Source organism: Symphodus melops, assembly GCF_947650265.1.
Source record: "Symphodus melops genome assembly, chromosome: 11".
Lineage (NCBI taxonomy): Eukaryota > Metazoa > Chordata > Actinopteri > Labriformes > Labridae > Symphodus > Symphodus melops.
The window spans coordinates 26,118,104-26,143,103 of NC_136701.1; the positions used below are offsets into that span (position 1 = coordinate 26,118,104).

The 25,000-nt window shown below is 52.3% G+C and overlaps 2 protein-coding genes across 3 annotated transcripts in view; both read right to left on the reverse strand.

The window, feature by feature from the left end:
* The window catches only part of rars1 (arginyl-tRNA synthetase 1), a 10,549-nt gene extending 5,537 nt beyond the window's left edge, over positions 1–5,012 (reverse strand). Inside the window, exons 1-4 of one of the 2 annotated variants that reach the window (XM_079355816.1) lie at positions 4,812–5,012; positions 2,175–2,309; positions 991–1,170; positions 784–892 (exon numbers count right to left, since the gene is read on the reverse strand). In XM_079355816.1, the coding sequence (XP_079211942.1) occupies positions 784–892; positions 991–1,170; positions 2,175–2,309; positions 4,812–4,856 (469 nt within the window). In that variant the 5' untranslated portion in view covers positions 4,857–5,012. Of the gene's footprint in view, positions 1–783; positions 893–990; positions 1,171–2,174; positions 2,310–2,968; positions 3,072–4,811 lie in introns of those variants that run through there. The other variant, XM_079355817.1, reaches the window with a different exon arrangement.
* A 738-nt stretch (positions 5,013–5,750) lies between these two features.
* The window catches only part of wwc1 (WW and C2 domain containing 1), a 27,802-nt gene continuing 8,552 nt past the window's right edge, over positions 5,751–25,000 (reverse strand). The window contains exons 2-21 of the mRNA XM_079355805.1: positions 23,728–23,837; positions 23,263–23,466; positions 22,901–22,977; positions 22,741–22,820; positions 19,824–19,953; positions 17,298–17,444; positions 17,092–17,162; positions 16,768–17,013; positions 15,390–15,479; positions 13,167–13,837; positions 11,719–12,007; positions 10,984–11,176; positions 10,707–10,805; positions 10,548–10,600; positions 10,276–10,471; positions 9,780–9,950; positions 9,596–9,688; positions 8,881–9,111; positions 8,679–8,797; positions 5,751–8,562 (exon numbers count right to left, since the gene is read on the reverse strand). Coding sequence (XP_079211931.1) covers positions 8,496–8,562; positions 8,679–8,797; positions 8,881–9,111; positions 9,596–9,688; positions 9,780–9,950; positions 10,276–10,471; positions 10,548–10,600; positions 10,707–10,805; positions 10,984–11,176; positions 11,719–12,007; positions 13,167–13,837; positions 15,390–15,479; positions 16,768–17,013; positions 17,092–17,162; positions 17,298–17,444; positions 19,824–19,953; positions 22,741–22,820; positions 22,901–22,977; positions 23,263–23,466; positions 23,728–23,837 — 3,337 coding nt within the window. The 3' untranslated portion in view covers positions 5,751–8,495. The remainder of the gene's footprint in view (positions 8,563–8,678; positions 8,798–8,880; positions 9,112–9,595; positions 9,689–9,779; positions 9,951–10,275; positions 10,472–10,547; positions 10,601–10,706; positions 10,806–10,983; positions 11,177–11,718; positions 12,008–13,166; positions 13,838–15,389; positions 15,480–16,767; positions 17,014–17,091; positions 17,163–17,297; positions 17,445–19,823; positions 19,954–22,740; positions 22,821–22,900; positions 22,978–23,262; positions 23,467–23,727; positions 23,838–25,000) is intronic.

A 25,000-nucleotide genomic window follows, 5' to 3' on the forward strand; every position in this document is an offset into this window, starting at 1 on the left:
TGTGTGTGTGTGTGTGTGTGTGTGTGTGTGTCAGTGTGTGTGTGTGTGCATGTGTGTGTGTGTGTGTGTGTCAGTGTGTGTGCGTGCGTGTCAGTGTGTGTGTGTGTCAGTGTGTGTGTGTGTGTGTGTGTCAGTGTGTGTGTGTGTGTGTGTGTCAGTGTGTGTGCGTGCGTGTCAGTGTGTGTGTGTGTGTCAGTGTGTGTGTGTGTGTGTCAGTGTGTGTGTGTGCGTGTGTGCGTGTGTGTGTGTGTCAGTGTGTGTGTGTGTCAGTGTGTGTGTGTGTGTGTGTGTGTGTGTCAGTGTGTGTGTGTGTCAGTGTGTGTGTGTGTGTCAGTGTGTGTGTGTCAGTGTGTGTGTGTGTGTGTGTGTGTGTGTCAGTGTGTGTGTGTGCGTGTGTGTGTCAGTGTGTGTGTGTGTGTGTCAGTGTGTGTGTGTGTGTCAGTGTGTGTGTGTGTGTCAGTGTGTGTGTGTGTGTGTGTGTCAGTGTGCGTGTGTGTGTGTGTGTCAGTGTGTCAGTGTGTGTGTGTGTGTGTGTGTGTGTGTGTGTGTCAGTGTGTGTGTGTGTGTGTGTCAGTGTGTGTGTGTGAGTGTGTGTCAGTGTGTGTGTGTGTGTGTGTGTGTGTGTCAGTGTGTGTGTGTGTGTGTGTCAGTGTGTGTGTGTGTGTGTCAGTGTGTCAGTGTGTGTGTGTGTGTGTGTGTGTGTGTGTGTGTGTGTGTGTCAGTGTGTCAGTGTGTGTGTGTGTGTGTGTGTGTGTGTGTGTGTGTGTGTGTGTGTGTGTGTACCTGGTCCTGCGATCTCAGTCTTCTGGATGAGCTCATTGGCTGGAAGGTTCTCGATGATCTTCTGTGCGATCTCTCTCGGGTTGGCTTTCATCCCCTTCGCCTTCAGCAGCTGCAGAGCGACACGGTTTATTCCAGAGCGATCCATGACCTTTGACCTCCTTACAGTGAGAGAGGCCCGATATAAATGTTGAAGATGGAGACACGTACCTGGGATAAGGCCATTGCACTGTTGCACTGGTAATCTCCAAACTTGGCCTGCTGGTTGGGCGACACGGCCAGCGGAGGGTCGTCCAGCTCGGGGCAGGAAGCCCGGATGGCCACGCCGAAAACCTCCTGGAGCCGCTGATTAATGTTCAACATGGCTTTACTGCAGTGAGTGCTCCTTTCCTGCAGGACACACAGGAAGAGCATCGACCAACCACGACACAGGAAGAGCATCGACCAACCACGACACAGGAAGAGCATCGACCAACCACGACACAGGAAGAGCATCGACCAACCACGACACAGGAAGAGCATCGACCAACCACGACACAGGAAGAGCATCGACCAACCACGACACAGGAAGAGCATCGACCAACCACGACACAGGAAGAGCATCGACCAACCACGACACAGGAAGAGCATCGACCAACCACGACACAGGAAGAGCATCGACCAACCACGACACAGGAAGAGCATCGACCAACCACGACACAGGAAGAACATCGACCAACCACGACACAGGAAGAGCATCGACCAACCACGACACAGGAAGAACATATTGAGCCTATTGACTAACAGCAACATCTTGTTTGTTGTTTTCGGCGTGTTTTTTCTCGTTTACTAATCATCTCTATCAGATTGAGACGTAACGTTAGCTTGCGTCGTTAGCGGTGTCATCTTAGCAGCTGCAGGAAGTCGTCTAACAGGATCTTTCAGGTTTGATATGAAGAAATCAATAAATCCATCTGACTCCAAAAAGTCGTCTCTACACCGAGCTGCAGACGAGATCACATGTTCTGACATCCCTGCTCTCTGATTGGCTGAAGGGAGGCAGTGGCGTCATGTAAATTATTTTCTCACATGAACGCATCAAACTTAATTCAGTGTCATATTTAAACTTTTTAACTTTAAAGTGTCTGAGTGATAATTGATCCATCTACAGATACGAGACGTGAACAATCACTCGCTAACAGCTAACAGCTAACAGCTAACGGCTAACGGTGAACTTTGGAGCAGACGATCGTTCCAGTGAAGAGGTCAGGGTCGTCTGAGGACACGCTGTGATGACTCAGTGATTATCTTTGGATTAAAGGCTCAGTATGTGAACTCACCACCAGGGGGCGCTCAACCAAAACAACAACAAAAGATGACCCCCCCGTGAACTTTGTACAGTCCGTGTGACTCACCCTCTTCAGGATGTTGAGGCGGTATTTCAGTTTGGCGTTCTCGTCTCGTAGTTCCTCCAGACGGGGAGACGGACTCTGGTTCTGTGGGTTTTGAAGACTCTGGATCTCTGCAGACAGACTCCTGATTTCCTGCTCCTGCAGAAGTCCAAACACAACATGTCAGCATGTTGACATCTCCTGACACACACAGCTCACTGACACGCCTCCTTCACTTCCTGGATCCTTGCTGGGATGGTTATGACGTCATCCTAGTTTAGCAACATGTTTCTGCTGTGTTCAAATGAACTTCACAATAAAACCTGATTTATCTCGGAGAACGATCAATCACGGGAACACTCAGACGGTCAACGCCCAATCAGGAGGGAGAAAACAGAAAATGAAATGTGACTTTAAACCTTGTTGTAATCAGCAGCTCATAAAGACAGGAGGAGCAGTGGGAGTAAGAATGAAACAGAAAGCTTCCTCAGCATGATGCAACAACATACCAAGTTTCAGAACGACCTCCAAAAGTAAAAAAAAAACAGAAAGCCGGACGTTCAGTGAGTCTGTCAGAATTTAACTTTAAAAGTAGGAAACAGAGAAAGTTAGCTGAAGAAGATTCATCATCAACAGCTCCTTTCTTCTCTTTTTTCAAAAACACAGAAATCCATCGTTTATTGTGATGAAATAAAAAAGTTATTCTCATTGTTCTCATAACGGGACAAAGAGTGGAGGCTTTTACTTTGAAAGTCTCTGGAATGAGTAATCTGACAACAGGTCTAAAAGCGAGCTGTGACTAACAAAAGAAGTTTTACCTGTGAGCGCCTCTCTCTCCGCCGCTGACTCTGTCTCTCTCTCTGCTTCGCTCGCCCCCTTTAGTACAGGGCAGCGAGGGCAGCTCTGCTGCTCAACCAAACAACCAATCAGCTTCCACTTCCTGTCAGAGACGCACACTTCCTGGCTGCATTAACCCCTCGATGGGTCCTGATTAGACTTATCACAGACTCAGTGAATGATTGATGTGATAACGGCGCCGTGCAAACGACCTTCAAACACAAATCAAACGTTTCACTTTCTTTTAAAAACTCTCAAACACACAACCGGTTCGACCAATGACGGAGGTCGATTTTAGGATGAGTTCATAAAGATTCATCTGAAGTCCTCCACGCCGTCTGACCACATGAACCCACCGATCCTCGGACACAGGGCCTGCTCGCCACGACACACCTGGTGAGACTCCGCCTCTCCCTCCCTCGTCACCTGTCTGTCTGGTCCCTGCACGTCGTGAAGCGTCCGTGACGGCGGTGTATAAATGAGTGAAGCTGCTGGTTTCCTGTCAGGACGGCGTCGACAGTAAAGAGTCAGAGCGAAAGTGAAAACTTCCTTTTTTTCCAGGAAATGATGCAACAAACCCCCAAATTACACGCCGACTCCAAACGCCGTGGATTTCATGTCAACAGACAAACGCTCCCTCAGAGACTCACTGGCCCTAAAACTAAGTGTGACTCCGCCCTCTCAGGCCAGCACGCTGACTTGGACGATGCAGTTTGGAAAATCTGAACCAAAAACATCGGTGTGGAAGGAGAAGCCACCTCGAACATTCATTTAATTGTGACTTCACGTTTCGTCCAGCTGGCAGGACGCTTTCTGACCGCCACTCCACGAACGACTGAGCGTCTCTGGATCTTTCCTTCAGCGTGACAGGTTTCATTAACACATCACACCTGGATTACTGACCGTTTATTCATCATGCATGAAAACGGTTTCAGCGATTCTGCATTTTGTTAAAACGAGCAGATTTAAACGGTCCAATGAAACTGCAGGAAATTCATCAATCAGCATTTTTTAGCTTTTATAGAAATTTATTTTTACAACCAATCAAATGCTTCAAATTTCTCTCTAAACACTGATGTGTTTTTAGTCTTTATCAGCTGGAGCTGCAGTCCTCACTGAACACCAGCAGATGGCGCCTAACACCATCATTAAGTTAGATTACCTTCATGTTCTCCTGTTTGTAAAGATATAGTGATTATTGAAGTAAGTTTGTAAAGCATGACGTCATCAGTCACCTGTCAGGTAGACGCTCTTTATAAACGGAAGTGTGTAGATATAATCATTAAATGGTGACTGGAGTGAAATGATGAGAGGTGACTTCTATTGCTACAACTGTTTTATGATTTATTCTTTTGTAGAGACATTTTAACTGATAATCAGAAATAAAATCAATGCAGAGATAGTTTCACCTGTCCGTCAAAGTTTGATTTGACCTTATATTATAATAATAATGTCAAATAATCCGGGTTAAAGGTTACAGCTGAGTTACAGACTGGTGGTAAACTAAGAGCTTAAACTGTAAAGATGTTGGATTTTATTCTGTGATTTATTTTCACTCATAAACTGAATTAAACTGATTTAAAGCGGTTTGACTGATAACAGCTCAGTCTAATAATAAACTCAACGTTTTCAAGTGAAGAAGACTTTAACAGAAGAGTCTCACTGTTACACACTCTTTACTTGGGATGTTTTTGTTGTTTCTATTTGAACTCGCTCACATTCAATTGACGGTTTTCTGAATGAGGTTTGGCTCCGCCCACCGGTCACTCTGCTTTAACCTGCTAGCTCCTGTTAGCTCCTGTTAGCTCGTGTTAGCTCTCTTACCTGCCGCAGCAGCCGGCCGGTGTGCTCAGATAAAGAGTCTCCCATCTCTGCTCAGGTGAGATCAACGTGGACTCTCAGGTGAGATCAACGTGGAATCTCGTGGATGATGAAACTAAACTGTAGACAGGAAGTAGTCCGTCGCTTTCTAATTGTACTTCCGCTGCTCGAAACGTCAACTTTTTCTTCTTCGTGTCTTCAGCCTAAAACCATCAGCGGGAGGCGGACAGCGCCACCTGCGGCCTGGATGGCACATATATACATTAGTTTAAACGATCATTATTGGTTGGATAACTTCCAGTGTTTACTTTTATTTTCATATTATTATAATAAACAAAATACAATAAAGACACTAAATGATAGCTGATGTTTCTGGCATCTAATACTATTTCAGCAAAGTAAAAAAACTAATGCATCAAAGAAGACCAAAGACCACAGTCGCCCTGACCTCTGTGACCTCTGGACCACCTTCAGAGCTGTCCACCTGGCCCTCCACTCCATCCTCAAGCATCTGGACACACAGGGACCTAGGTCAGGATCCTGTTTGTGGACTTCAGCCCTGCTCCAGGACCAGCTCTCTCAGCTGAACGTGCAGGTGGATCACAGACTTCCTGTCTGACAGGAGGCAGCAGGTGAAGCTGGGGCAGAATGTGTTGGACTCTACTTTCACCTGAAATATCTTTTATTTGGATTTAATGAACTAAACTTGTAATTAAAAGAGCATTATGTAACTCTGACACCTAGTGTTTAAAATGGGTACTGCAGTGCAGAAGTTAGAAGGAGGACAGACTGGCTGCTGCACTGTTGAAGAGAAGCCAGCCTGACAGCATTTAGTTTGACTTGTTCAGCGACATAAAGATAACTTATCTGATTGGACCGTTAAGTCTCCTCACTTTAAAAAAACACTTGATTTCTTCACTTGGAGAAAAACGAGTCGGAGGATAGAAGAAGAGAAGTTTTTTATTTGTTGTGAAACTACAAAACATATTGTTTGTTTTTTGTGCTGGTGAAATATTTACAGCTCTGGTCGACAGTTCAGTGTCTGAGAATAAAATTCACAGCTTTTTCGGGACTCTCGCGATAAAAAGAAATAAAACAAAATAAAAGAGGAGAAGCACACCCAAATCACAAAGTGCAATAAATACAAGCTGTCAGCGTCTCTGCGGCCGAGATAGAAACAGATTCATTAGAAAAACAATCACAACACAAACCAGAAACATTTCACATCCCAAGAAAAGACGAGCGGCGTTCCTCTCTGAACGAGCGAGGAGCGACGCTCCTTCATCCAGATGTTTCAAAACAAAGAACTGAGAGGACGATTGTGGCGTTACGTTTAACCGTCTGCTGTCGGATCAGACGACGGCGTCCACGTGGAAACACGGCTGTGCTCAGAGCTCGCTCGGCGAGGACGACAGTTTGATCCAAAAGCAGCGCGGCGAGCAAAAGGTCAACGACCTCTGAGATAAGGGGAGCACTGCTGATGAAGCTGCTTCACTCGCCAACACGAGGCTCAACGCAGCAACAATGATTGGAGCCTCCGCTTTGATTTTAGCAGCCGCCATCTTGGTGGCGCTCTCTAACCGGGCCGTGAAGCGACGGAGCCCGACGAGGGTCATCAGTTTGTCTTTCTTTAGTCATTTACTAAAGATCTTAAAGTCAGTGCGTTTGCGTTTCAGAGACTCGCTTGGTCACCATGGCAACATGAAGCGACGTTTCGCAGATTGAGAACGCCCCGATCGCCACAACACGCCAAAATTTCAGAGACCGTCAGCACGGGAAGGAATGACCTCCATGACGGCGAGATATGAGCGGTAAATATCCAGGAAACAGGAAACGTTCAATAATACATGAGACACGAATCAATCATGGTTCAGACCAATCACAGGTGTGCTTTTCTCCTATTGGCTGGCAGCTGCTTGTCTGCGGTGGGAGGGATGTGTGTGTGTTGGGGGGGGGGGGGGGGGGTGACGTCACTTCCTTTAAGTCATACAATCAGGTCACAGTCAGGAAAAATACATTTTCATCTTCACTTCCTGTGTGGACAGGAAGCCTTCGTGTGAAGTTTCTTTTTTTATATTTTTAAAAACCCACATCGAGTTTCTTTTAAGCTTTTTTTTATTTTGAGCTTTTCCCGCCTACGTTTGTTAAAGTGCAGACTAACGAACATCTACCTGAGTGTTAGTGAGTTAGTGCTGATCCTACCATACACTGACCACGTGAGACCACCTGACCTCAGATCATCTTCTAGTGTCCTGAACAAGAAGCAAACACTTCCAGTTTTCCTCCATTACTCCCAACTTCCACACACCGAGCACGCTGCGGTCCGTCAGCGCCCGACCCCACCGGGTCTGTTTCTAGAACATGAGTGCTGCAAGATCACAGGAAGAACTACAAGATCACAGGAGAACTACAAGATCACAGAGAACTACAAGATCACATAGAACTACAAGATCACAGGAGAACTACAAGATCACAGAGAACTACAAGATCACAGGAAGAACTACAAGATCACAGGAAGAACTACAAGATCACATAGAACTACAAGATCACAGAGAACTACAAGATCACAGAGAACTACAAGATCACAGGAAGAACTACAAGATCACAGAGAACTACAAGATCACAGAGAACTACAAGATCACAGAGAACTACAAGATCACAGAGAACTACAAGATCACAGAGAACTACAAGATCACAGAGAACTACAAGATCACAGGAAGAACTTCAAGATCATAGGAAGAACTACAAGATCACAGGAAGAACTACAAGATCACAGGAGAACTACAAGATCACAGAGAACTGCAAGATCACAGGAAGAACTACAAGATCACAGGAAGAAAAATAGAAAACGTTGAAACGTGTCTTTGTCTCTCTGAAGTTGATTTGTTGTTCATTCTGTTTTGACGTCATGTTGATAAAGTCTGTTTCTTCTGTTTTATTTTGAAATGGACCAAACGCTCCGCGTGGTTTCTTGTCTGACTTCCTGTCTGGGATCATTCTATTCTGTTCATCTTGACGCAGCGTGGTGCACGGTGCACGGCTCTGAGGGAGCGCCGGCGTGGTGCACGGCTCTGAGGGAGCGCGGCGTGGTGCACGGCTCTGAGGGAGCGCGGCGTGGTGCATGGCGTTGAGGGAGCGCGGCGCTGAGGGAGCGCGGCGTGGTGCACGGCTCTGAGGGAGCGCGGCGTGGTGCACGGCGTTGAGGGAGCGCGGCGCTGAGGGAGCGCGGCGTGGTGCACGGCGCTGAGCGAGCGCGGCGCTCACAGAGGATGTGGAAGTTGGGAGTCAGGAGAAGTTTGTGCTCCAGTTTTTCTACGTATAAAGTTTAAAAAAGAGATGAAAAGGAAACATCTGTACGTTAGATGTTTCTTCAGTACCTTCGTTTGTGCCTTCGTTATACAAATATCATATTTATATATTTATAGTCATGTCAGTATAAAAACACGCTCTGCACACGCGTGACTCTGGAATGATTGGAAACACGTACGGGCCTATCAGCAGCCGGTTAGTAACAGGAACAGGAAGAGAAGCTAACAGTGCTATCACTAACAAACAAACACGCTGAGCGCTTCCTTCATGGTTTCTACTTCAACGCGGCGTTCTTCATGTCACCGCAGAGCGCTCGCTTCACGCCCGTCTGAACAGCAGCCGAGACTCAGGAGGAGGGAAATACTTTGAAATGATTCTCTACACGTCGTCAGCCGGCAGGTCGGGGATGCTGCTCTTTGCCCGTGTGAAGAACGCCATCTTCTCTCTGCAAACACACAAACAGGAAACAGGAAGCTGTGAGGGTCAAACGCTTCCTGCCTTTACTTGGTGCTGAACATGGCCGACATGATTGAAGCCGGGTAAAACACCAGCTGGTCTCACCTGAAGGTCTGGACTTCAGGGACCTCCTTGCGACTCTGGCCCCTGATCTTGTGGACGTCCTTCGCTGCTGCTCTCATCATCTTCTCCACCCTCTTCTCCTGCAGCTGCTCCTCTCGGGTCTGAACGGGAGACACGGGAGTTCAGACTCTAGAGGCCTAAAGACGGGGGTTCTGAAGACCTTCACGTAGACCTGCTCTCTCACCTGTTTCTCGGCCTGCTTGAGCAGCAGACGGAAGCGTTCGTCCTCTTGGACCCAGGCAGGCAGCTCTCTGCGGCCCTGCTGTCTCGCTGCCTCCAGCTGCGTCTTCAGCTCCCGCAGCACCTGCAGCTCCTGATCCAGCCGGGCCTGCCGAGTCCGGGACACTTGCAGGTCCAGCTCCAAGTCCAGGGAGGTCCGCAGCAGCCCGTCCAGACCTTTGACCTGCACAGGAGGCTGAGGGGGAAACACAGTATGATGGTGTGTCGCAGACATGAAGCCTCCTGCGCTCAGTGATCTGCTGTCAGTCATGTGACTTTAAGCTGAGTGTTTGACAGTGTGAGCTGCAGGAGAACCAACCATCGTCTGCTCCCTCCAGCCCGCCAGTTTGCATCTGACCGAGTCTCAAAGGGGAGCTGATAAAGTCTCAGGACTCTCCAGATCAGTGTAACAGGATGAAGAGAAGATGACACAAAGGGCCAGCAGGGGGCGCTGTGTTCTCAGGTCGTGCTTGGCAGTAAATAAAGTGACAGTGCGGGGTTTGAATCAGTGCTCCCTCACTTCCTGTCTCTCCTCCCTCACTTCCTGTCTCTCCTCCCTCACTTCCTGTCTCTCCTCCCTCACTTCCTGTCTCTCCTCCCTCACTTCCTGTCTCTCCTTCCTCACTTCCTGTCTCTCCTCCCTCACTTCCTGTCTCTCATAAAGAGGAACACAGCTTTACCTTCTTCATGCGCATGCTGCGTCGCTCCGAGGCGTTCCTGACAAACGGAGACTTCTTGGAGAGCGTGGAGCTGTCGCTGTCGCTGCGGTTTATCTGTGGAGAGCAGCAGAGAGAGAGAGAGAGGCGTTACTAACTGGCTCCCAGCTGCTTCCTGCTTCCATGGCGCTTCATGGCGTCCTGTTACCCGGCAGATGTACTGGCTCTGAGGACCAGGGGAGAAGGTCTTGGACCGGATGATGGTGTTCCCCCTCATGAACGGGTTCTGCTGTCGGACGTCCGGGCGGCGTTCCTTCGGTCGGACCACCGAGTGGTGGCGTGACTGCGCCGAGCCGCCTGTGCTCGTCTCCTTGTTCACCTGCACAGGAAGTGTTGAAGGAAAGGTGACTGAACGCTTCATCGGAGCAGCACGAGGACGAGGTGAGGCCGTGTGTCAGCAGCAGCGTCAAACACCCCGTTACTATGGTTACAGAGACTCGGAGGACTGCTTCATGTTCTAGTCCTGCTCATCATCGTCAGTTTGTTTACGCCTCACTGAAGAACCAACATAAAGTCACAACGCCACCTGCTGGCCTGGTGCACACACTGCAGCGTTTATTAAAACGTAGAAGAAGAAAAGGCGCGGCGCTCCAGTCGATGAAGACGTTTCTGTCTGTGACGGACTTTCATCCTTGATCACTCACCTTCTCTGTGATTGCTGCTGCTGGAAAAGGAGGCGGAGGACGTTTGGTCACATGCTCCTCCTCGTCCTCCCCCTCCTCTGCTTCCCATTGGCAGCTGTCGGGGTAGAACCCCTCCTCTTCCTCCAGAGGCCCCGCCCCTTCATCGCTGTTTCCTTCTTCATGGTGGAAGCTGTCTGCCTCCAGGACGTCCCCGCGCCTAAAGATGGAGCACAGACAGGTTCAGGGAGGGACAGGACACATGTCCTCATGTCCTCTTCAGCAGAAACACTTACCACTCCACGTCCTCGGGAGCTCCGCCTCCGGACACGCTGGAGATCACAGCAGTCTGAAACACACACACACCAGATTTACTCCTGTGAGGCCGACAGACAACACAGGTACCAACAGAACCACCTCTGCAGTCTGACAGGTGGAACCGACCCGGTCCGTACCTGCTGGGCGCCGCCGGCTGCTCGGCTCAGCAGGTTGTACCAGCTGGAGCATCGCTCCTCTGAACAGCTGACGGCAGCCAGACTGATCTGAGCTCCAGCCTGCAGAGAGAGAGAGAGAGTCAGGTAACACACACACACACACACACACACACACAGAGAGAGAGAGACGGTCAGGTAACACACACACACACACACACACACACACAGACACACACACACACACACACACACACACACACACACACACACACACACACACACACACACACACACTAACCAGACAGTCTTCATGGCCTGACTTGCTGGTGTTGCACACGTCGACCCGCAGCGTCTTCTGTCGCAATGCATTGTGGGATATCTGCATGCCGAAGACCTCGTTGACCTCCACGACATCCTGAGGCAGCGCGCCGCGTGTTCGGAAGAGGCAGCGTGTCGTCTCCACGCAGGGCAGCGCCACCACACGCACATACCTGCAGGACAGAGGTTCCAAACAGTCAGCGGCACACGGACAGGAGGAGCCAACGCCTAACGAGTGGCGCCGGAACAACGTCAACGCCATCACCTGTTCACCCAAACACACACAGTCTGAATGTTTCACACTTCAGTCATCCTCCCAGTGAGCTGCTTCACACCTAACACGTTTGAAATGAGCCAACCACCAGCCGCAGCACCACGCCGCTCGCCGCAGCACCACGCCGCTCCTTACGAGACACGCTGTGTGTGTGTGTGTGTTTGGATCCTGCTCATGGAGTGAAGGTTTGATGCAAAGACTGCAGGTGAGCAGAGGAGGTGGGCGGGGCACAACGTTACCGCAGGCTGAGAGCTCGACCAGCGTGCAGGAAGCTAGCGGGACTACCAACTCCACCTGGTGGACACAGATGGTACTGAAAGAGCTGCACAGCTGCTCACTAAACTGACCGAACACGGTGGAGATCAACACGCAAGACGACCTTTTGACCTCTGACAGACCGTCAGACTTCACACTAACATCAAGGAGGATAAAAGGACGTACATTTTCTGGTCAGCCGGCAGACAGAGGGCGCTGCAGTTGGACAGCTGCATGACGTAGATGGTGAAGCGCTGGTCTCTGGACTCGTAGCGGAAGCCGAGTTGAACCTGAGAGCAGCCCAACGCCAACCGCTCCTCGTAGGCGCTGAGGACGAGGTCTGCAGGGAGGCCCGGCCTGCAGACCGACGGTTCATACACGCCGCTGTCACCAGCCACCGACTCGTCTGACACCGCCGAGGTCACGCCGATTTTCTTCGGCCCCGTCGCCGTCCCTCGAAGCTGTGGAGTCGAGTCTGCAGACGATAAAGGGAGATAAAAGATAATTCAGCCTCCTGCTGCTTTAATCTCTCCCTCATGACCGCCAGCTGAGGAGAGACAGGAAGTGATGGCAGGAAGTGAAGGCAGGAAGTGAAGGCAGGAAGTGAAGGCAGGAAGTGAAGACAGGAAGTGAAGGCAGGAAGTGAAGGCAGGAAGTGAAGGCAGGAAGTGAAGGCAGGAAGTGATGGCAGGAAGTGAAGGCAGGAAGTGAAGGCAGGAAGTGAAGGCAGGAAGTGAAGGCAGGAAGTGAAGGCAGGAAGTGAAGGCAGGAAGTGATGGCAGGAAGTGAAGGCAGGAAGTGATGGCAGGAAGTGAAGGCAGGAAGTGATGGCAGGAAGTGAAGGCAGGAAGTGATGGCAGGAAGTGAAGGCAGGAAGTGTGTGTCAGGTTCCTGCATCTTAGTTAATCTGTAATCTGAATGAAAACAAACAAACATGTTTATTAGTGAAGCTTCGGTCACTCTGAGTATTACAGCACTTTATATTCGCTCGCTGTCCACAGGAGAAGAACTCGACCAGACGTCTCGGCCCGCCGAGGCTCCGATGACACGTTCGGCTCTGTGATGGAGAGTGAACAGGAAACCAGACACCACGCCGTCCACCTTTCACCTGGAGCTGCAACCTGAGCCCTGGAGGAGTTCACTACGATCCAGCTCATCAGGACTGGGACTACATTCACACCTGACTGATTTACAAGTTAACCACGGAGGGGAAATACGGCGAGCGGGACCGAAGCGTGAGAGACAGTCCACATCTATGATTTAAAACATCAACCTGTAGCTCCTCCCCCTTCAGTCGTCTCTAAGTCGACCTAACAGAACAACAATCTCGAACATGGCGTCTCTCTCTCTCGTATCCACAGAGCGCCCGCTCGAGGTCGTCTGCTGAGCAGTGTGAACGTCTTTACGGCGCTCGTTAGCTCGTCTCTGTTTGATATGACTGAGAGGAAGAGGAGAGCGACGCAGAGTGACCATCTGATTGAGACGTAACGTTAGCTTGCGTGGTTAGCTTGTGTCGTTAGCGCTGCATCGTTGTCTCGTGTTTAGCAGCTCTCCACATGTGTCCTCTTTACCTCTCAGGATTCCTGTAGTTGGACTCATGCATGAAGAGTAATCAAAGAATACTTCCTGTTTACCTTTGGCGTCCTCGCTCGGCGACGTGTTGTGGTTCTGTTTCTCCTCCAGCCTCCTGCGACCCCCCTGCTCCTCCTGCTGCTCCTCCTGAGAGTCCAGACCGAGCTCCAGCTCTGCCAGCCTGCTGTGGAGCTCCAGGTCCAAGCTCAGGCCGCCGGTCTGACCTGCGAACGTCTCCCCTGACAGGAAGCTAGTGTCTGTGACCAGCGGCGAGCATGGCGGGGACAGCGAGGAGAGAGAGGAGCGCGGGGATAGGGAGCTCATCGAGCGAGGAGTCTCTGACAGTCTGAGCGCTTGGATCCTGGAAGACCCCGACTCCATTAGGACACCACCTCCTCCTCCTGCACCTCCTCCGGTGGAATCTCCGCCCACCCCGCTGGCGTTCTCCTCAAGTCTCCCGGCGTCCCTCCCCCCGCTGCCCGTCACCACCTCGTGTTCGTGGATGGTGGTGATGGAGCTGGAGGGCCGGTAGCCGGCCTGGCCGCCCTCCAGGAGGCTGTCCAGCTTGTTCTGGAAGTCCGGGTCGGCGAGCTCCGGCTGCTCCAGGTACAGGTCTGTGAAGCTCAGAGAGGAGGTGGAGCCTAAGCTGGAGGTGGTGGCCAGAGAGCCACGGCTGGACGTCAGGGAGCCGCGACTGCTGCCGGACGAACAGGACAGCGTGCTCGCCGAGAGGCTGAGGGAGAGAGAGCGAAGTTTAATCAAAACGCTCTTTACCCTTTGAAATAATGACCACAGCACAGGAAGCTCTCTGATTGGTGGGTCAGCAGGCCAATCAGAGGGCCAACAAATGGTCAATTTAAAAAGATGACGAACCTCGTCCCCTCGTGAGACGTGAGGGAGGGACAATCAGTTTGTTTTATTGTATATCTGCAGAGGGAGAGACTGGATGCAGGAAGCTGAGACTCCTGCCAGCTAAGCGTGAGGCGGAGCTGAGCGTGGGGCGGAGCTGAGCGTGGGGCGTAGCTGAGCGTGGGGCGGAGCTGAGCGTGGGGCGTAGCTGAGCGTGGGGCGTAGCTAAGCGTGGGGAGTAGCTGAGCGTGGGGCGGAGCTAAGCGTGAGGCGGAGCTGAGTGTGAGGCGTAGCTAAGCGTGGGGCGGAGCTGAGCGTGGGGCGGAGCTGAGCGTGGGGCGGAGCTGAGCGTGGGGCGGAGCTAAGCGTGAGGCGGAGCTGAGTGTGAGGCGTAGCTAAGCGTGAGGCGGAGTTGAGCGTGGGGCGGAGCTGAGCGTGGGGCGGAGCTAAGCGTGGGGCGGAGCTGAGTGTGAGGCGTAGCTAAGCGTGGGGCGGAGCTAAGCGTGGGGCATAGCTAAGCGTGGGGAGTAGCTAAGCGTGGGGCGGAGCTAAGCGTGAGGCAAGAGACAGAGAGGGCGGAGCTAAGCGTGAGGCGTAGCTGAGCGTGAGGCGTAGCTGAGCGTGAGGCGGAGCTGAGCGTGGGGCGTAGCTAAGCGTGGGGCGGAGCTAAGCGTGGGGCGGAGCTGAGCGTGGGGCGGAGCTGAGCGTGGGGCGGAGCTAAGCGTGGGGCGTAGCTAAGCGTGGGGCGTAGCTGAGCGTGGGGCGTAGCTAAGCGTGGGGCGGAGCTGAGCGTGGGGCGGAGCTGAGCGTGGGGCGGAGCTAAGCGTGGGGCGTAGCTAAGCGTGGGGCGGAGCTAAGCATGGGGCAGAGCTGAGCGTGGGCCGTAGCTAAGCGTGAGGCGGAGCTAAGCATGGGGCGGGGCTAAGCATGGGGCGGGGCTAAGCATGAGGCGGAGCTAAGCATGGGGCGGGGCTAAGCGTGAGGCGGAGCTAAGCGTGAGGCAAGAGACAGAGAGGGCGGAGCTAAGCGTGAGGCGTAGCTGAGCGTGAGGCGTAGCTGAGCGTGAGGCGGAGCTGAGCGTGGGGCGTAGCTAAGCGTGGGGCGGAGCTAAGCGTGGGGCGGAGCTGAGCGTGGGGCGGAGCTGAGCGTGGGGCGGAGCTAAGCGTGGGGCGTAGCTAAGCGTGGGGCGTAGCTGAGCGTGGGGTGTAGCTAAGCGTGGGGCAGAGCTAAGCGTGAGGCGTAGCTGAGCGTGGGGTGTAGCTAAGCATGGGGCAGAGCTGAGCGTGGGCCGTAGCTAAGCGTGAGGCGGAGCTAAGCATGGGGCGGGGCTAAGCATGAGGCGGGGCTAAGCATGAGGCGGAGCTAAGCATGGGGCGGGGCTAAGCGTGAGGCGGAGCTGAATAAGTTGAAGGTTAAACAGACAGAGATGAACAAACCTCTTGAGCTGCGTGTGCAGTGACGAGGCGAGTCGAACCGTCTCCTCCAGCTCCCTCACCAGCTTGTTCCTCTTACAGTGAAGTCTGAGCCTGAAACACACAGAGACAAACAGCTGATCAGGAGACACGAGGGGGCGGAGCTCTGTTCAGTCCTGCAGGTGTGAAATGAGACGAGGGCACTTTAAGAAGAGAGAAGGTGGTCAGGTGTGGTATGATGTCATTTCTCTGTCTGGGAGGAAACTGGTCCATTGAAGGCGTGACTGGGAGCTGTGGCTTGGGTGGAAACTGGCCAAAGAGGAGGAAGTGTTCTAACAGAAGGTCACATGTTTAACGTCCTCCAGCTCACGGTGATGAATGAATGGAGACAGCTATCGATGGTTAAATGTAAACCAGGTGTTCACGGCTCGCTGCGAGCGATATCGAGGAGGATTTAGTGTGTTGTTAATCTCACACAGTGAGAGCTGAGCTGATCCCAAACCTTTCCCTTTCCTGATCCTGCTTCCTCAACTAACAGACTGCATTATAAATCACCATGGCAACAGCAGGCACGTCTGCTTTACTGACAGGATCCTCAGTCCTGATTGGACTGGTACAGTTTGAGCTGACAAACAGACCATGATGTTTCTACAGTGTGTGTGTGTGTGTGTGTGTGTGTGTGTCAGTGTGTGTGTGTCTGTGTGTGTGTGTCTGTGTGTGTCTGTGTGTGTGTGTGTCTGTGTGTGTGTCAGTGTGTGTGTGTCTGTGTGTGTCAGTGTGTGTGTGTGTGTGTGTGTGTGTGTCTGTGTGTGTGTCAGTGTGTGTGTGTCTGTGTGTGTCTGTGTGTGTCTGTGTCTGTGTGTGTGTCTGTGTCTGTGTGTGTGTATGTGTGTGTGTGTGTGTGAGTGTCAACGTGTGTGTGTGTGTGTGTGTGTATATGTGTGTGTGTATGTATGTGTGTGTGTGTCTATATATATGTGTATGTGTGTGTGTGTGTCTATATATGTGTATGTGTGTGTGTGTGTGTGTGTGTGTGTGTGTGTAGGAGGACTACAGGAGGTTTTGTGAGTCTCTCAGGTTTCAGGAACACGAGCCTGAACGAGAGAGACTGAGCTGAACACAGAACAACGACAGTCCTGTTACAGGGGTCAGAAAGGGGGCGGGGCCAGAGCAAAGGGGGGAGGGGGGGGATTCAGGATGTTAGCGGGTCTTTGTTATAAGGATGGTAAATAGAGGAGGAGAAGCGTCTCTGAAGGTCAAACACACGCTGAAGGTCAGCAGGTGCAGAAAGTTCAACACGTCACGCTGCTGTGGTCAGCGGCGTGACCTTCTCCGCGACTCTGATGATGTTCAAACGTTAGTCATGGCGTCCCGTTAGAGGAGCATCAGATTGAAGTCGCACCTCTCGGTCAGAGCTTTGCTCTGGCTGTCCCTCGCCGCCTGCAGGTCTCTCTCCAGACGCTTCTTCTCTGACTCCAGCTTCTCGGCGTCGTTGGGCTGCAGGCGTTGGCGCGGGCTGACGTACTGCAGCTCCTTCAGCAGCTCCTCCTTCTCGTTGATCAGGATCAGGCGGTCCCGCTCCGGGTCCAGCAGTCCCGGCCACGCCTCGCTGTCCAGCTTGGCGATCTGGACCTCGATGGTGGCGATCCTGAGAAGGCGAGGGGCAGTTATTGAAAGTGTCACAATCAAACAATCCTAAATGTGATCAATGAAAAGCGTGGCGAACCTTCTCTTGGCCTCCTCGTACTTCAGACTCAGACGAACCTTCTCCGCCAGTTTGTTGCTGCTCGTCATGAACTGAACAAAAATCAGCAACACGGAGGAAGGATGTGAAAAACCACAAAACCAAAACCCGTTTCACACGTCTCACTGTTAGAGCTTCTTTTCAAAGTTAACAGTTTCTGTCCTTCGTTTAAAGTGGAGGAAGCGTACCTCAGCTGGGATGTCGGTTTGGGAGCCGGCGTCTGAGTAGAGTCGAGGGATGGACAGCTCGGAGTTGGCGAGCGAGGGACTGCTGCCCCACAGCTCCTGCTGCGAGCCCGAGTCCAGCTGGAAGCCGTCCTTCAACACGGCCAGTTTCTGCACGAGACAAACAGGAATCACAACACGGACAAACTGCAGCAGGGAGGAGACAAACCCAGAGACGGAAAAGAGGATTAAGGACACGGTGCAGAGACTCTCAGGGACAGAGACTCTCAGGGACTCTCAGGGGACAGAGACTCTCAGGGGACAGAGACTCTCAGAGACTCTCAGGGGACAGGGACTCTCAGGGGACAGAGACTCTCAGAGACTCTCAGGGGACAGAGACTCTCAGGGGACAGAGACTCTCAGGGACAGAGACTCTCAGAGACTCTCAGGGGACAGAGACTCTCAGAGACTCTCAGGGGACAGAGACTCTCAGAGACTCTCAGGGGACAGAGACTCTCAGGGACTCTCAGGGGACAGAGACTCTCAGGGACTCTCAGGGGACAGAGACTCTCAGGGGACAGAGACTCTCAGAGACTCTCAGGGGACAGAGACTCTCAGAGACTCTCAGGGGACAGAGACTCTCAGGGACTCTCAGGGGACAGAGACTCTCAGGGACTCTCAGGGGACAGAGACTCTCAGGGGACAGAGACTCTCAGGGACTCTCAGGGGACAGAGACTCTCAGGGGACAGAGACTCTCAGAGACTCTCAGGGGACAGAGACTCTCAGAGACTCTCAGGGGACAGAGACTCTCAGGGGACAGAGAACAGAGAGCGAGGAGGGAGTGAGGAGCTGAAAGTGAAAACCAAGGCGTTTGCTCAGCAGCAGACCAGAGCGCCCTGGTAGCGCCCTGGTAGCGCCCTGGTAGCGCCCTGGTAGCGCCCTGGTAGCGCCCTGGTAGCACGCTGCCGGCGACGCTTCTCTCACAGGTCACGTGTCATGTGTCCAGAGGTGGCCAACAGACCCAGGCTGTGTATAGACTGGCAGCTCTGGTATAGACTGGTTTAAGCTGTGTCCCATTCCAGAGGCTGCAGCCTTCCTGGGCTGCATTTTAAGACCGATTACACGGCGCGACGAGTTCTGTCCCAATTCAGCGGCTCCTTCGAATGCAGCCGAGACATGCAGCCTTCCTTTCCCCGATTTTGGAGGCTTCAGCGGTTGGATCCTTTGCAGCCTTCCCTTCCCAAGATGCATTGCGCGCAACGGTAAACATCAACAATGGCATCCACGGTGAACCCAACCCAGACCTCCGCAGCTGATACAAATTTTCCTTTTAAATGCAAGTGATGGGGTTTATTTCTTCTAATTTATTTCAAAAGCCTGATAAGTGTTGATTCACTGATGATGGGAGCTGTAACGTTAATGCTGTAAGGTTGGACACGTTACATAACGTTAAACTATCAACTCGACCGAACGATTGTTGAGATAACATTAGTTTAACTTCCTTTGTTTGAGTTAACTTTAACAAGTTAAAAACATTTAGACAGGTTGTGAACTCAGTTGAATATTACTCCAGTAGCCAAACGGTTTTTCAACGTTTGGCTCAAACGTTTGTTATAGTGAAGCATAATTTAACGTTATTTTTGCTTAAACATTTTTCAACGTTTGGCTCAAAGTTAACTAACAAAGCTTAAAGTTAATGATCAAATGAAAGCTAAAGTACAAACACGTTAACCAATCTGAAGGTAAACTCACCTGTCCGTGGTGCTGACTCACACGTCGGCACATATAATTCTCCCTCTCTCTCTTTTTCAGAATCATAAAAAACTGTACTATCAAAATAAATAAATTAATTATATCTCCAGGCTCCATTGTAAATATAAAATAAATATAAAAATTAGGTGTTTGCGGTTGAGTTGTGTTGATAAAACGGTGCAATCAAAAAACGGACACTCTCAGGGTTGCTAGGAGACCGAACAGTTGGTGACGCAAGTAGGAAGACCAGACCATCTCATTTCGGAGACCGCGTGGATCAGCCCTCGCGGTCCACGGAGGGTGTGGCCTTCGTGGACCGCGAAGGCCACACCCTCCGAAGGCTGCAACCTCTGGAATGGGACACAGCTCGAGTGAACACCTATCACTCATTTCAGCCAGCTGTTTCCACATGTGCTCGCCCACTGCAGGAAGTGTCCCCGTCCGACAGGAGGCGTGTCAGGTCTGTGCTGGACGGACACACACACACACACACACACACACACACACACTGAGCTGTCAGCTGCAGATGGTAGTGGGCGAGGGAGAGACAGGAGAGAGGGAGTCCTTGGAGCAGACGGTGCTCTCTCTACCTGCTGCACGTGCTCAGAACACGCTGCTGATGTCACAGCACTCTTTGACTGTCGGCGTGTAACCACGTCCATCAGAAGTATATATGTCAGTGTGACTACTGCACACCTGCAGCCTCCAAATCCCATCATGCAACTGTGATGGAAGGTGTTATAAATAAGTGTTTGTAAAAGAAGATGGCGTCTTTGCTTTGGTCACTTGATGTCTACCTGCATGAGCTCCTGTTTCTCCTTCTCCCCGGAGCTGATGGCGTCCCGGATGGAGCGCACCTCGCTGAGGATGGCCTGCGCCTCCTGCAGCTTGAAGCCATACGGACTGTTGGACACTTTCTGGTCGATCCTGGAGGAGAGGAGGACAGAGAGACGATGGCGCTCAGTTTGGAGGAGGAGTCAGGACGGTTTTTACTGCAAACAACTGGAACACACTCTTCTGACCGCGAGACCGCAGACGAGAGACAAGAGACGGGAGACAAAGAGACGCAGCAGGGAGACAGAGAGACGCTGCAGGGAGACAGAGAGACACTGCAGGGAGACAGAGAGACGCTGCAGGGAGACAGAGAGACACTGCAGGGAGACAGAGAGACACTGCAGGGAGACAGAGACAGAGGGACTGAGAGACGCTGCAGGGAGACAGAGAGACACTGCAGGGAGACAGAGAGACGCTGCAGGGAGACAGAGAGACGCTGCAGGGAGACAGAGAGACACTGCAGGGAGACAGAGGGACTGAGAGACGCTGCAGGGAGACAGAGAGACACTGCAGGGAGACAGAGGGACTGAGAGACGCTGCAGGGAGACTGAGAGACGCTGCAGGGAGACTGAGAGACGCTGCAGGGAGACAGAGAGACGCTGCAGGGAGACTGAGAGACGCTGCAGGGAGACAGAGAGACGCTGCAGGGAGACAGAGGGACTGAGAGACGCTGCAGGGAGACTGAGAGACGCTGCAGGGAGACAAAGAGACGCTGCAGGGAGACAGAGAGACGCTGCAGGGAGACAGAGAGACGCTGCAGGGAGACAGAGAGACGCTGCAGGGAGACTGAGAGACGCTGCAGGGAGACAGAGAGACGCTGCAGGGAGACAGAGAGACGCTGCAGAGAGACAGAGAGACAGAGAGACGCTGCAGGGAGACAGAGAGACACTGCAGGGAGACAGAGAGACGCTGCAGGGAGACAGAGAGACGCTGCAGAGAGACAGAGAGACAGAGAGACGCTGCAGAGAGACAGAGAGACAGAGAGACAGAGAGACGCTGCAGGGAGACAGAGAGACGCTGCAGAGAGACAGAGAGACAGAGAGACGCTGCAGGGAGACAGAGAGACGCTGCAGAGAGACAGAGAGACAGAGAGACGCTGCAGGGAGACAGAGAGACGCTGCAGAGAGACAGAGAGACAGAGAGACAGAGAGACGCTGCAGGGAGACAGAGAGACGCTGCAGGGAGACAGAGAGACGCTGCAGAGAGACAGAGAGACAGAGAGACGCTGCAGGGAGACAGAGAGACGCTGCAGAGAGACAGAGAGACAGAGAGACAGAGAGACGCTGCAGGGAGACAGAGAGACGCTGCAGAGAGACAGAGAGACAGAGAGACGCTGCAGGGAGACAGAGAGACGCTGCAGAGAGACAGAGAGACAGAGAGACGCTGCAGGGAGACAGAGAGACGCTGCAGAGAGACAGAGAGACAGAGAGACGCTGCAGGGAGACAGAGAGACGCTGCACAGAACAGCCATCAGAGGCAGCAGCAGGCTGCCCAGTCATGCATGCGTCTGTATAACAGGTCCGTCCACATTCTTCAGAGGGGGAGGGACGACCAACACAGCGAGAGAGAGAGAGAGAGAAAACAAGGTGCTGAGGGAATGAGGAAGTGAGCGAGGTAGAGAGGGAAGAGAAGGTAAACATCCTCACTGAGTTTGTAACATACAGAAAAACTCTGAACATTGAACAACACAATGAAAGAGACTCAAAGTGAGAAACGCTACAAATCAAGATCTTATTATTATTATTATTTAATGATGTCTGGGGCGACTTGCTCAGCCAGCTGCCATGGCAACCAGACATCTGTAGAAAACAGATGTTTTATTTTTGAGGTCGTGAAGAAGAAAAACGACATCAGTGTCTCCCCCCCCCCCCCACCCCATCACTGCCCTCAGACCTCTGACTGCGCTCAGTTGTTTAAACTCTGGTGGAGAAATATTCGCTCTCATCACGAGCGGCTGCATTCCAGCCAAAGCTCGTCCAGATTCCTGCAAACAGCGATTGGCTGTTGAGCGGCGCCTGATGACTGTAAGAGGAGAGGAAAGTCACGGAGGAATGCTGTCGGACCGCTCACTAATCCTCTGACACTCTCTCTCTCTCTGAGCCGCGAGAGACAAGACAAACAGACCGGACATTCCTGTTTAATTCAACATCCAGCGGCGTCCTAGCGGCACGGAGGCTGCGCGGCGTGGAGGATTTCAAAACACAGAAAAATGACAGGGAAGAGAACCACAACATTCCTGAGTCCGTCCTCAGCACGAGAAGTAGGTCAGAAAGAAGGAGTGTTTCCCGTCCACATTCTTCTTCTGTGGTTTCTTTCAGCGTGTCCTTCAAAGCGGCGGCGGTTTGAAACGACGGGATGGAATGTGTGAAAACGCTAATGAGCCAATCGCTCAGCTGATCCCGAGTCAGTGCACGTGACAACGGTCCACAGGTGGCGCTCACACGCCGACCCGGAGAAACTGAACCACAGACGGAGGAGTTTGGGTCAACTCGGGTCAATTTCATCTAAAGCAAAACTTTGCAGAACATTTAATTCAAGACTCTTTGAAACCGAGCTGAAGAGGGCGCCGGGCGGCCTAACGGTTGTGTCGGTCGCCATGTCATAAATGTCATCGAACGCCATTTACATAAATCCTAAAAAAAGAGAGAGCCGGGCTTCAGGTGTGGAGTCGAGACTTTTACGCTGACGCAGACCAGACGAGCTCAACGCCACGTTTCAGCCGCCACGGTTTCCTGAGCACAGACAAGCAGAGAAGATTCACACAGATCACAGGCTGCTGACTTTGACACGCCTCATCCTTTCAGAAGGTCACTTCCTGTGAGGACCCGGTCCATCGTGGACTGAAGGCCGGAGGTCAGGTGTTCAGCGTGCAGCACTTACTCTTTGAGGGTCTCGTAGCCTTGTTCTTTGCACAGCAGCTCCTGCTTCATACAGGCCAGGTCCCGCTTCAGTTTGTTCACCTGAGACACGCAGACCAGACACATCATTTAAAACCGCACGCCGTGTGAGTCACGTCACAGAACCCGTCAGAGGCTCTTACCCGACTTTTGGCCGTGGCGATCTCTGCTTTGAGGATGTCGGGGTCGTACTTGCTGGAGGACGAGGATCTTGAATTCACTGCAGGAGAGAGAACAGAGACATGTTAAAGGACACATCCTGTGCTTCCTGTCACGTGGCGCCCTGCGCTCTAACCGTGAGAGCGGCTCGCTGTTCTGGTCTGACTGATGGAGGTCAAAGGTTATGAGCGAGTCAACTCACGACACGATTCTCGCTCCATTTATCTGATTTATCTTTAACGTCTACGTGGGGTCAAGGCGAGGCGTGTGCGTCATCATGGTCATCCAGCACAGACGTAAAAGAGACGGCGTGGCGAGTAAAAGAGAGCGAGCGCTCCGTACTCACAGCTGGTCTGGGACGTGGACTTGTCTCTCCAGGCGTCGTTGAGCTGCCGGTACTCCTGCTGCGCCAGGCGGAGCCTCTGCTCCTTCACCTGGTAGATCTCCTTCTGGGCGCTGAGGGCGTCGCTCGCCACCGCCAGGTAGTCCCGCAGCATGGACTCCTGCTCCCGCTGCCACTGCGCCCGCGGGTCCTCCAGCTGGGTCCTCTCTGGAGGAGACAGAGACATCAATCATTCATCTCAGCGCTCGCCGCCTTCAACGTTAAAAACTTTCAGAACATGCTCGTTAATGTCACAAAGAAGGGGCGGGACTTCTGACATCAGCTATGGCGCCGGTCTGATGTCAGGACACGCCTCCTTTACATCGTCTTCATGGTTAATTAAAGCTCATAAGAAACACACCTAACGGACGCTGCCGAGGGAAACAGGAAGTTCACTTCAGGAACGTTATGAACAAACAGGAAACTCACTGGTGTTGTGGTCGACATAGTAAGATCCCACGCCGGGGTCGTACGCCTCCTCCCAGCCGACCGGCAGCTCATCGCCGATACAGTCAGCAAACGTCAGAGGCTTGGTGTGCCTGAGGAGACAGAACCAGGAAGCAGGTCAGAACCCGTCTCCATGACGACCTGCTCATCTGTTTATGTTCAAGGGGACAGGTGATTAAGTTTATTAAAGTTCATCTGGTAACATGAGAGGCTAACATCATGTGACACCTCCTTGTGATGTCACAGTGGGATTCTAATAACTCCACCCCCCGCCTGAGCCTTCTCTCGAGTGAAGGAGTGATGTATGCTGGGAAAACTCAGGGGGCGGGGTCACTGACTGAAGAGAGGGAGAACAGTAGTAACCACAGAGTGACAAACACTGGCTGGAACAGGCCCAACATGCAGTGTGAGGTCCTGGTCCCGGTCCTGGTCCTGGTTCCGGTCCTGAAGGGTTGGTGGGATCATGTTCTAAGAAGGTTTCTAAACACCAGGAGGACTGAGTGTGAGAGGAGGGAATGGGGGGTGGGTCGTCTGAGTCCTCTATTCACCTCTGAGGGGGGAGAGGGGAGAAGTGTTGGGGGGGTCTGTAGACCATCACAATAGAAGGAAACCGGCCCGTTACATTCCACAGGCCACGCTGACGCATCGCCTGGAGGTTTCTGGGGCAACCCGGGTCCTGCAGCGGCCTTACAAGCTGCTGGCTGTTTCAGACAAACAGTGAGCGGCTGCTGGCTGCTGAAGGGGAAACTGAACGGGCTCCTTTTTCAGCGGATGAATAATGAAAGGGACCCGCAGGAGACCCCCTCAGCGCCGCTCTAAATTTAGCTCAGGAAGACGGGGAGGCTTCTGCCAAACAGCCACGCAGAAGCTGGCTGGGTAAGCACGTCCCATTATTTCATTCTCTGTGCTCTGGCGCCCGTTAAGCGGCGAGTCGAGCTGCTGACCCACACTGCTCCCATCGCCGCCAACGCTTCCCTCGCAGCCGAGGACCAGCCTCCATTTCACTGTCAGCCATTAAAAGCCACCTGTAGAGCGCCTCACATGCCTGGCTGCTTCGGGGGGGGGGGCTGCAGGACCACGCTGATGCACAAACCGGTCTCATCCTCAACAATAACCGATTATTCAGCAAAACCCTCCGAGGACACAAGTCCACTTCCTGTTTTCTATTTGATGCTTTTTTACCTCAGATTGAGTTTTCAACATGTTGGAGATAATTCAAGGTTTGAAACTGATGCTAATCTAGAAGAGGTTACAT